Raw genomic sequence first — 12,473 nt, 5'->3', positions numbered from 1 at the left:
GATTTTAAAAAGCGTGGAAGGAGAAAACTGAGTTCCATAAAAGAAAGAAAAAGCATGGACACGAAGCAGGATCCACTCCCTCGCTTGCAGGATGGCAGGAGGTTACATTTTTTTGTCTCCTAGGAAGGGAGAAGAGCGCTTATATTGCGGCGAGGTGGGCGGGGGGAGGAGGGAGGGGAGGCTCGCGGGGGGAGGGGGAAAGCGCGCAAGGTTTGGCGTTAGGGGAATTCTATTGTCTCTTAGAAATTTGGGAAGCTTTAGCAGGCCCTGGGCCCTCCCACTCCTATTGTTGCAGTGAAGATGTAGCAAACCTTTCTCTCGCCTTCCCTCCTCTTGTTTTGAATCTTCCACCACCCCCTCCTCCCTTTCTCCCCCCTCTCTTTTTTTTGGGAGCTGCTGAGCTGCTCTGACACCCTCTCCAAAGACGGGCTGGCAGAGAGGAGGGGAGGCTGCTCCAGCCAGAGTCCACCATTTCCACCGGGGGTGCAGAATGGGGTCTGTTTCTAACCAGCAGTTTGCAGGTTAAGTGAAAATTTCATACCCAATTCTTCCCTTCCCTTCTCTCTCCCCCCCCCCCAAGGAAGACTCTTTCTTTCTTTTCCCTCTTTTTCTCTATCTCTGCCCTCCATCCCTGTTTTGAAAATCAGCGCTGTGCTCTGAAGAGCTTTCCCTCACCTCTTCTCATTTTAGGAATAGTTTTACAGCTGTTTTCAATCAATCCTCTTCATTTTTAAAAGGAAAGATTTGTGTTGATTCTTTCATATATTCTGTCCAAAATGTTACTTTTTGAGCGAGGGGTCGGTTTAGTCACTTTCTTGCTTCACCATGTGCTTTTTCTTTATAAGAATTGGGGAGGGCGGAATTTTGGAAACTTTTTGGGTGTATCTAGGCAGCTACAAACTTAGGCAACGTTTTCCTGGGAGCAGGTCCCATTAAACGCGGCGAGGTTTCTTCAGAGTAGACATGCGTTGAATTGCACGAGTTGTGATTTTGTGTTTTGCTTTTAAAGAGGAACTACAGTACTTAAAAAAGCGTATATATTTCCAAATGGTTTCGACAGACCAAGACCAAGACTTCGCTTCCCAGAGTATTTCTCCCCAGTGTATAAATATTTAGTATTTCCATATAACCAATGTCCATACATACACCTCGAATGCTTTAGAATAGTTTGAAAATGGACTAGTGGTGTCACGCTGTCCCATCCACTAGTTTACTTTTACTCCCTCCCCCCATCCTGTGAAAATAGTGTGGGATCCACCCGCAACCCGGGATGGCATAGATTTGGAATACACCGATTTCTTCGATGTTTTGGAGCTGCGTTTTCTATTTTGGGCACCCTACGGAATTTGGAAGAGGGAGCGAGTTCTTGGTATCCCTCCCCCACTAATATGTTTCGAATCCTGCCCTTCCTGATCTTCCATGGATGAAGACTTGCGATTTAGTTCCCCCCCCCCCCGGCCAAATAACCCCAGAGCCGAGGCTGTTCTCTGCATGGCTTCCTGCCTAGCCTTCTGCGCGCTCAGCGGTGCTGGAGCTCTCCGAGGAAGACGATGGCGTTTCCCGCGGGGGGCTGGGGGGCTGGCCGGGAGGTGAGCCCCCTCTCGGGCGTCCCAACCCTGGGTGGCTCCCGGAGGTCCCGCGCTCCCTCTGTCGCGCACCCGCTGGCCCTTGGGAGGAGCGGGGAGGGGGACCCCCCTCCTTTGGCTGGACTCCGGCTGATGATCCTCGGCGCGTATGTTTCCAGGTGGCTGCGCCAAGGCGGGCGAGGAAGAGCCCACGGGGGACTCGCCCCGGCCGGACGAGGAGAGCCAGCCGCTCCTGCATGGCGCCGGGATCTGTAAGTGGTTCAACGTGCGGATGGGCTTCGGCTTTCTCTCCATGACCACCAAGGAAGGCATCGCCCTCGAAAGCCCCGTGGATGTTTTCGTGCATCAGGTAAGGGGTTTGGGGGGGCGGCGGCAGGGAAGCGGGGCTGCCTTGGTCCTGAGCAGCTCGGGGGCCCCGAGGAGGCTTCCCCCGAGGGCTGAGCCCGGGCGACCCCGGCCTGGGGCCTAGGGCGCCGCCTTGGCGTGGGCCTTCCAGGCTGGACGCAGCCGGGGTGGAGTTTGCACGCGCGCGAAGTTTGGGAACTGCGGCAGGCCTCGTGGGGTGAGCTGATCCGGAGCAAAGCGGGGGGTGTGGACGGGGAGATCTCCCCCCCCATGTAAAAAAGAGGGGGCAGCTAGTTTATCACGTTCTCTCTACTCTTTACTGAGGAAGAAATCCCCCCCCCATTGGCTCCCTACTCGGTTCGGTGCCTGGCTGTATACCGGATTTGAATGCAGGCCGCCTGCCTGGTCCCCACCCCCGATCTTCCTTCCTTGCTGCTTCTACCCACCCACGGCACTAGGCCTCTCTCTCTCTCTTTCTCGAGGCCAGGAGGGTCAGTTCCTGGGTTCCTTTTCTTCCCGTGATCTCAGGGTTCAAGAGTTAGGTTGCTGTAAAGTGATATCAGATTGATTTCATTTCCCCCCCCCACCTCCTTTTCAAAATGGGTCGCTTGGGGATTTGCCTTGAGAAGGGGGGAAAGGGGCGAGGGAGCGCGCGCCGGGATTATTGCTGTGTTAACCAGGCGTGAGGTGGTGTTAATGTAGCTTTAAAAGAAAAAGGGAAAAAAGAGAACGCCGGTAAAATGACGACAGGAAATTGGCAGTTGTAGAAGATGCTGAGATACAGTGTTCCACATGTTTAAAACTTTCCCTCTCCCAGTTGGAAGTGGGGGAGAGGCCTTTTGCTTTGATTTCCATGACTGTAATGTTGGGAAGGTCATGCAGGGACACGGGGGTACAGTGTTGCAGCACAAAATCCAGACGGGACCAGGCTTGAAAGTATGATAGCCAGGCGTCTTAATATGAGCTTTAAACAGCTACAAAAATGATCACTTGATGCCTGAATGCATATTGTTATAATGCAAAGGATGCCCTCTTTTACATTGGGATATCAAAGCTCTATAAGGTTTTGTAATGTTGATTGCAAAATGCTTTGCTAAAAAAAATTAAGCCTCCCACTTTGGTGCCACACTCTTCCTGACACATGTGCTGCCAATATTTCCCTTTAGCAAACCATCTTGTTGCTCACCTGAGTCACTTTTTTGGGGAATAGTTAGCTGCAGTTTCAGAAGGTCCTTTAAGGATTTGTTTTGTCCACGCCACCACCGGGATGAGGTGGTGGTACTTGTGTGGGTGTAGATGGCAAGGATATTCAAGGGGCTTACTTTGGGGGTTAACCTGTGATGCATTATGGTTTCATCCAGTGGTTTAGAGCAGCTGATGTGCGTTGAAGTTCATCAACTTCGGAAAGGGCCACAAGTTTCCCCACCTAGGTTTAAGATATAAAAAATGGTTATGTGTAATGATGATAGAGGTTTATAATATTATGAATGGGCAGAGAGAGGGGAGGGGAAGAAATGGATGGGTTTCTCCACATACTGAAATTATATAATTCACTATTCCAATATGTGATGATGGCACTGGAGTAGGTGGCTTTTAAGGAACAGAGAAACTCATGGTGGAAAAGACTGATTAATGGCTATTAGGTATTGTAGCTAAATGGATCTTTCATGTTCTGAGAGAGCCTGCCTCTGAATTCCTTGGTGGGACAAACAACAGTCATCTTCATGCCTTGCTTGCAGGCTTCACATATTTTCAGATTAGGTGGACCCTCCTATAAGCCAAATCTTATGATAATGCTTTATAATTTTTTGGGTTGCCTAGATGAGATGGAACCACACACTGGATTAGCAACTTGTTTTACAGCTGTATTTTGCCCTGGTATACAGGATCATTTTTTACATATATACTGAGGATTACTTTTTGTTACTGAAGATGTCACCTGAAATGAATGTCAAGCTTTGCTAATATGAAAACTGCTGTGTTTCTCGTTTTTTTATGTTCTCTTTCTTGCAAGAGACCTGTGCATTTCATTTAGGGCTGGATATAAGTAACTAGTGGATGTTGATCCTTTTAAATATGGGGATCAGCTACCATTTGTTCCTTTATCCCACCAGATCTCAATGCAACTTGAGATCTGCATAAGCATCTACTAGAACCTGTTTAATATAGGCTGGGATCCTTTATACACTTACCTTGGAGAAAGCCCCATTGAACACAGTGAAAGTTACTTCTGAGTAAACATGCATAGGATTACACCAAGCCTCCTGTTTCACTCTACACTTCATTGTAAAACTGTGCTTTTATGTGTGTCTACTCAGAAGTAATCCCCATTGAGTTCACTGGGACTTACTCCAAGGTAAGTGCATCCTCAATGCAGACTTCTGTCCTGCTTTCTCTCTTCTAACCCCACTTTTGTTTAATAAGCAGCCTGACAGACTTCTGGAGAACTTGAAAACTTGCTTATTATTTTGTAGTGCTTTGGTTAGGCCTAAGCAAGGTAGCATCAGATTGTGGGTTTTTGAATTTTTTTCAAATAGGTCAGCATAGTTTCCTGTTCTTTTTGAAGCTATCTATTAGTATCCATAATGGAGTCAACAGTTGCAAAGACATTGCACAAGGTTCTTCAGTTAGCTAACAAAGTTAGTTCCCCCTCTCACCACAAATAAATAAAAAAAATTTGAGCCACTTCTAGATCAGCCTACTTTTCTTTTGGACTCCATGGCAAATATTTTCATTTGTGTCTTTGTGGAGCCTCTTTGCAAACCTTGTAATGGGGTGGGGGGGGCAAGATAAATTGTGAGTAGAGGATTTGTTTTTTCTTTTTGGGTGCAAATCTTTTTTCTTATCTCTCTGTCCCTTTTTGTACCGTCGGAGGAACTGATGGCAGAAACCATTTTGATGTTGTAGTAGAGGCTTGAGATTGGTGAGCTGATACCCCAAAATAAAGGAAATCAAGTACACACACAAACACACTTCCATTTCAGATGGAAGGCTAGATGCTAAGCATCTGAACATGAGTAATCCTACTGAAATGAGGAGCTCCTGTTCAGAAGAAAACCTACTCATTTTGTCAATGAGTCCGGAAGAAGCTTCAAGCACATGTTTTTTGTGTGTGTGTGAGTTCCACTCAGTTCCGGGGCACAGATTCCCCATACAGCCCAGAAATAACTTCCACTGTGATTACTGGTGCTTACTCTTGGGTACATTTGCAAAGAATTTCAGCCTTACAATGCATGTTTACTCAGAAGTAAGCTACTGTGTTAACCTGGGGTTTACCCACAAATAAGTGCATTTTGCATTCCACCCTTAATCAAAGTTTGTTGCAACAGAAGTGGACACATAAAGTTCAGAAGGTGCTTTAAATAAACTCAACAAGGAATTGGCAGGGAGGACAGCAGGGCAAATGAACTTGTGTTGCATGTGTGTAAAAGTTTAAAGTGAATCACTGTTGATTCTGGGGTGGGAATTTGGATTTTTATAAGGTCTGTTCATGAGGTGCCAGGTGCTGAAATCCTAAAATCATTTGCTTTGTTGCCGTTGCGCTGGCATTACTCTAGAGCAAGTGGGTTGAAGTGGGCGGCTTTATATATGGAAACAGTAAATGACTTCTTTTGAGAACTTCTCTTGATTCCAACTACTCAGTTCTTCCCTAGGGTTTTGCTTTCCTTCCCACCAGGCAGATGGCAAATCTGTAAAAAAGAAAAGAAAGAATGGATGTGACCCCTGATTTCTGCATTTTACTCCCCCTCTGCCCTCAGAGAACGGTTTCCCCAGGTCAGGGCCTGGATATATTGATGGAAAAGCCCAGAGGGAATAAACATGGAATGCTGATTTCCTTGTTCCAGAGGGATGCAGATTGCAGCATGAGGATATAAGTGAAGAGGACCAACGCTTTGTTTTAGCTACACTGCCAGTCACTTTGGTATGTGGCTGAATTTTTTAGTGTTGGCTGAATTTGGGAGAATGAAGCCCAATGCAAGTCCATTTTTTTTTGGAACTGGTTCTGCATCTATGTAGAAATGCCTGATTCCTGTTCTAAGGAAAGTGGCCTTCCCTTTTGTGCTTGAGTGAGGGTTTGTGAAATGCAGAGGCAACTTCAGGTACTGGAGGCGGGGTGGGAGTCCTCTGGTCTCCCCAGCATTTATTGCCCCAGACAGTCTAGTTTTCTGATTGCAGGCACTAATAGTCTTGCACCCTCACAGAAAATTAAATGGTTGGAGCGTCTCTGGTGTTCTAACAGCTTTGCTTTGCCTTGCACCCTCCGATTCAAGAAAAAAACGCAAAATTCCAGCTTCCTCAATTCATTGTTCACTGCAGTGCATGTGGTGTGGGAGTCCTGAGGATGCACTTAGTACTACTACTACTACTATTATTATAAATCAGGTTGCGCATATTTTTAAGGGAAAAAATGTAAAAATGAAACCTGGAGCGGGGACCCTAAGACTCACAGCATGTTACTGGATTGCAATTTCCACCATCCCTGACCAATGGCCGTGGTGTCTAGGGCAGAAGTGAGTTAGGGGTCTTAACAGCGCCTGGTTTCCCTCCCTTGGACTAGAGAGAAGTGCAGGCCTTTCTATGCTTAAAGAGAATCTCCATGGCCAAAGGCAATATAACAAAGAAAAACAAGCCAAGGGCGGCTCCAAGTATGAGCCCCCCCCAACAAAATGCCATTGGTGGTCTCCTTTTGTCATCAGTTTCTCATGCACCCACAAATCTATTAGCTGACTAATCAGTGTCTCCAGACCTCTGATAGCATCACACTGAATTTCCCCTGCAGTTTTTGAGCAGATAAAGAGCAGCAGGAGTCATGTCTAAACAGCAGGCAGGACTCCTGCTGCTTTTTAACCTTCTCTGCACCCATGGAAATGAGTGAAGACCCTGCCTCTCTCCCAAACCATCTGGGGATGCCAGAGGGCATGGGGGACTGGATTGCTGGTGACCAGAATAAAATGGTGGCTTCGCAGCCATCCATTGCTCTTACCCAGTTGATTTGGCCCTGGAGTCGTAGCAGGTGGTAAGGAAGTACAGTTGTACCTTGGTTTTCGAACAGCTTAGTTCTCGAATGCTTTGGCTCCCGAATGCCACAAACCCTGAAGTGACTGTTTTGGTTTGCGATCTGATTTTGGAAGCTGAATGTCCAACGGGACTTCTGTGGGTTCCGATTGGATGCAGGAGCTTCCGGAGTGGATTCTGTTCGACTTCCAAGGTACAACTGTACTGTATCTGCCCTGATGGACCCAGTTGAGGTGCTGGGCACCAGCAGCTGCCAGAGGATGCCAGATGTTGGTGCCAGGTCTGTCTAGGGCAGGGGTCGGCATGGTTTACCTCACCTGGGCTGGTTCACTCCAGCAGAGATCCCTCCGTGGGCTGGATTGTGCGTATGTATGAGTGTGCTTGCCCGCGATTTCCGGTGTTTGTGCAGACGCAATTTTTGGCATTGCAGAAACGAGTCCCCCGCCTCACCGGTCTAGCACAGTGGGGGGGGGCTTGCCTCAGGGGTGGCTCATGGGCCTGTTAAACGACCCCCGTGGGCCATTTGTGGCCCATGGGCCTTAGGTTGCCTATCGCTGGTCTAGGGCCACCATGAGACACAACAAGGGAGGCCATCACATCACGTTCACACCACACTTGCAAGCTTCCAACTGCTGTTGGAAACAGTGCAAAACTAGATCTTGATCCAGTATGTGGTTGTTTACACATGCGTTAGAAACAAGTAGCACATCTCCAAATGTGATAAACCGGACTGTGCTGGTTCAGGCTGCAGGTGGAGGGTCACAGTTCTGAATGTTTCTCTGTGGAACTCCTCCCTACAAACTCCCTGCAAGTGGAACACTAATGCAGCAAAGAAAGAGGAGATGGGACAGAAAGCTGCTTCCTGGTGCTCTGCCTTTCCCCCATCCTTGTAGGATGTTTTTTATTTTTCTGAGTAAAATAAGGCATTCCCTTCTTCTGCAATCTGAAGCTCTGCAGACTATACCACCATTTTGTGCAACATGCAGAGCAGGACTAATTAGTGTTGCTTGTGGTTGTTCTTACTATGTGGCACTTTCTAGTTGTGCAGAGTGCTTTACAGCCCTTCCTTAGAGTGGGTTGACAATCTGTACTCTGGGGGAACCTGGGGTTCATTGTGAGCTGATCAGTGTTTCCCCAAGAGTATCACTGGTTGCCTCTATATCTACCCCTATGTTTCTTCCCCAGCAGTGTACAAATGCAGAACAGTGCTGGCTGTGTTTTTAAGATGTGCTCTTGCTTTACATGGGGCAAATGAAAGGCCATTCTGAGCTGAGTATGCAAACTACAACAGGCCCCTCCAAACCCTCTGCAGTTTGGGGGCTCATCAGCTGACAAGCTAATGTCCACAGCTTGAAAACCACAGGGGCAGGAGATTGTTATCAGTAAAAAGAGTTGAACAGAGGGCCACAACTCACCTTGCAATTGATGGTGAAATCAGTACAGTTCAATTTCCTGAATACTGTATTGAACTTGTCTTGTGAATATAGTGACTTGTGTATCCACATCAAGACTCTCTCTTCCTCCCCTCTCCCTTCCTCTCTCCCTCCATTCTGGTGCCTTATCTGGGTTCACTGGAGCTCTTCATCTTAGTCTTCTACACCTGCCTTGCTAACCCTTTGGCTGCACCTTTCCCTTCCTCTGCTGGACTGTCATGTTACAATGAATGCCCAAAACTTTGGCAAAGGTCAGCATTCAAATGCCAGCAAATCTCTGCATTCCAGAGCAAAATTCTGTGGCTACAACTGGACTGAACACTGACAGTCATAGGGATTGTCAGCATTCAGTTCTTAATGCTGGAAAAGCAGGAGGGAAAATGGATCTCTTTGGGCCACCTGTATAATGTACAGTGGTACCTTGGGTTAAGTACTTAATTCATTCTGGAGGTCCGTTCTTAACCTGAAACTGTTCTTAACCTGAAGCACCACTTTAGCTAATAGGGCCTCCCGCTGCCGTGCAATTTCTGTTCTCATCCTGAAGGAAGTTCTTAACCCGAGGTACTACTTCCGGGTTAGCAGAGTCTGTAACCTGAAGCGTCTGTAACCCGAGGTACCACTGTATCTGAGATTATCAGCAATTGCATTCACATGTCCTTAAGGCAGGATCTGAAGGCATATGATGTAACAGCCCTGGCAGAGGCCTTTTTAGTGCCTGGATGGGCCTCTACTTTTGTGCCCTAATGAGCTCCCTTGAATTTCATGAGGGAAGAAAAAAGTATAATAATGTACATAAAATGTTGAGATTTTCACTGGAACGTACACACACCATCTTCTCTGTTAATTTAATTCTGGGTTGGGGAGCTGCATGACTGCAAGCCATACCCAGCCTCCCAGGCTTCCCCTGAAACCACACCCACACCTGAGGCCAGCAGAAAACAGGATGTGTGGGGAGTTCAGTCTTGCTTGGGCAGTAATCCCCTCCCCCAAAGAGGTGGTTGGATCTTGCCCATCTGTCAAAGTTGGCCTGTCAAGGTGGGGGAAACAAAGAACGGGCCCACTGGACCAAGAAGGTTCTCCGCCCTGGAATGTATCACAAGAGAAGTCTCTCAAAGTTGTGGCGGGGGGGGGGGGAGGAGCATCACTCAGTGGTAAAACACATGGTTTGCTAGCAAATGGTCCCTGCCATTTACAGCTAAAAATATTGGGTACCACCAACCCTTTTGCCAGAGGCTCTGGAGACCCACTTCCAGTCAGAGTAGACAATACTTGATTAATGGGCTGCTATAAAGTAGCTTTCTATGATAAATTTATTCTCACAAGTTTTATCAAATGTAGATTCCCCCCCCCAGGCTTAAGGAGCTCAGGGCAACGCACAGTGCTTCCCCCACCCCTTATTCACACTATAACTTTGTGAAGTAGGTTAGGCTAAGAGATAGTGACCAGACCAACCTTATCCAGTAGGTTTCATCTCCTCAGTCTTGGTCCAACACACTTCCGGGGGAAGGCAACTTGCAGTCTCAGGCCTGATTTTATGCAGGTGACAAAGAAGTGGGAAAGGTAACATCACCACCACCCTATATTTTTCTCTCTCTCTTTAAGACCACCAGCACCCCATATTCTCTCTCCTTCTCTCTCTGCCCCTCAGCACCACCCCACATTTCTCTCTCCCTCAGATCATCACCTCCCTATATTATCTCTCTCAAGGAGATTACTACTCCATATTCTCTCACCCATGTGAGGCTGGCACTCCTTCCCTCCCGTCTGACAGATTCCTTTGGGGGGGGGTGCAGCCCTTGACAGGGAAAATATGCCCCTTCTGGCTCTAATCACAGTCTTTAATATGTGGTGACTCTCAGTTAAGTCGGTTTGCATTTAAGGGGGGCCACAAGATTCTTTGTCTTCTTTCCTGCTTGCAAGAAGACCTTTGGAAGCTGTGAAGGGTCCCTATTTGGACACCCTGATCATCCACAAAGCCACAGTGACATGAGAGAGTGGCTGGTAGTTGGGTTAGCTGGTCCTAATGCCCAGGGCTGCCCTTTCTAGGCATTTCCAAGCACTCTCATCTTGGCACCTTTAATGCTAAATTGGGGGTGCAGGAAGAAGTGTCCGAAATTGCCAGTAAGGATGGGATTATTTTAATCTAAACTAACAAATCAGCAAGGCCCCATTAAGAATTGTGGAGAGACATCTTTAGCTTGCCTGGTCACAATTCATTCAGGTTGAAGATTAATTAGCACACATACACATGCAAGGCACCCTGAGAAAAAGTGACTTCCCTCATGCCGCCTGTCTTGGGCCATGGAATATGAATAGTTTCCTAAGCTCAGATCTGCCCCTGAGGTTTATAGGTTCCTACTTTGATTATGTGTTAAGTGGTTCACTTGGTGTGAGAGTGCTGAAGAGTGAATGGGGAGCCATGCTTAGCTTCTCATGCCATAGTTGCTCTAAGGTTGAACAGCTTGAAAGGTTACAGGATGATGGCAGCAAAGCCATTGATATTAAGTAGGGAGCTGCCTTCCATGGAGTCCAGGCCATTGGTCCATCTACCTCAGTTCTGGCTGCACTGAGCAGCTGCAGCTCTCCAGAGCCAGGCATTCCTACAGATGCTGGGAATTGGCTATAGGACCTTCTGTGTGCAGTGTGGATGCTCTGCAATAGGGAATGGTCTTCCTTCAAGTAGGAAGTTAGAACGTCAGGGGAATGTCTGAAATTCAGTGTTTGCCCTGCTGTGTTTAGTTTTCTTTCTATTTGGTTTTTAAATGTGATTTCCCACCTCCTGCAGTCTGAACTGGTATAGCCCATTCTACCTTTTCATTCTCTCTTCTGTGAACTACCTGTCCGTATCTGTAGATTGGGGGGAAAGTGTTGTACACTCCTCCAAGGAAATTATCCTTGCCTCTTTCTGTAGAATTACATGAGAACATCCTTTCACACAAGGGTTGTCTCCAGCTGTAGCCCCTGAGCTTCATCCAGGTGTTCCAAACTGTGCCTATGCATTTGTGGTTGAAGATGGGAGATACCACCCTCATCACATTAAATATATTTATTTTTAAAATTGTATTCTGATTGCCTCTCTTACATGCTGCATTTTATTGTATTTCATGTAATTCAAACTGTAATATAATAAAATGCAGGAAATAAAAAGAAGCAATCAAAATACAGTTAAAAACTACGCAGCATTACAACTGCTAAAACAGGCATAATAATAATAATAAATGTGATTTTCAAGTGGTCCATGGGCAGAAGAAAAAGAGGCCAAGAGTGTGAGCTGAGAAATCTCAGTTTCAAATTTGCTCATTAGTCATGAACCCACAAGGCTCAGCTTAGGCTCAGTTGCCCTCGCTTGCAAAAAGGAGCAAACTGGTTATTATCTTACAGGACTATTGCAAGAACTTCTAGATATATTGTACGTGGTGACTTTTGATCACTCTAAATTGCTGTGTAAATGCTAAACTTTTAGTGTGCTAGGACCTCCACTTATATCCTGCAGGCATCTTCACTGCATATATCAGGCATAGGCAAATTCCCACACTACAGATGTTTTTGGAACTACAGTTCCCATCATCCCTAGCCAACAGGACCAGTGGTCAGGGATGATGGGAACTGTAGTCTCAAAACATCTGAAGGGCTGGAGTTCGCCTATGCCTGGCATACATGTTGTTAGTGTCTGCTTAAAGCTTCCTTAGGCAAGCATTTCCAGACAAGTTGGTGTGTATTTTAATATCATGTTAGCTTATTGTTGATTTTGAAATGTTTTTCCTTTCTTTGGATTAATAATCTTAAATGTTTTATTTTTCTCCCCCCACCCCAAACCACTTAGAGGGTTGCTTTTTTCAATCAAGTGATATATAAATTTTGTTAAATAAAACGATAAATACAACAACTACTGCAGCTTTTGATATCATCATCGTCATCATTACAATTTGATAATTTTCCAAGTGGGTTGACCATTTCCCATCAAGTCATTGGTCAACCAGAAATGAGTAGACAAAACTGGGAGAGCATCACAGAAAAAGCGTGTGTTCTTTGTCCATGGACAATGTCCTCGAACCAGACAAGGTCTGCTTTAAGTGCAGCAGAGCCCATTGAT

General features: G+C 46.5%; 1 protein-coding gene across 1 annotated transcript in view; it reads left to right on the top strand.

Moving 5' to 3' along the window:
* The first annotated feature begins 243 nt into the window (after nucleotides 1-243).
* The window catches only part of LIN28A (lin-28 homolog A), a 47,783-nt gene continuing 35,553 nt past the window's right edge, over nucleotides 244-12,473 (top strand). The window contains exons 1-2 of the mRNA XM_081920985.1: nucleotides 244-521; nucleotides 1,745-1,935. Coding sequence (XP_081777111.1) covers nucleotides 491-521; nucleotides 1,745-1,935 — 222 coding nt within the window. The 5' untranslated portion in view covers nucleotides 244-490. The remainder of the gene's footprint in view (nucleotides 522-1,744; nucleotides 1,936-12,473) is intronic.

This window comes from Podarcis melisellensis, assembly GCF_964234715.1.
Source record: "Podarcis melisellensis genome assembly, chromosome: 8".
Taxonomy (NCBI): Eukaryota; Metazoa; Chordata; class Lepidosauria; order Squamata; family Lacertidae; genus Podarcis; species Podarcis melisellensis.
The sequence above is the reverse complement of the archived record's forward strand: the minus strand, read 5'-3'. Positions and strand labels throughout refer to the sequence as shown.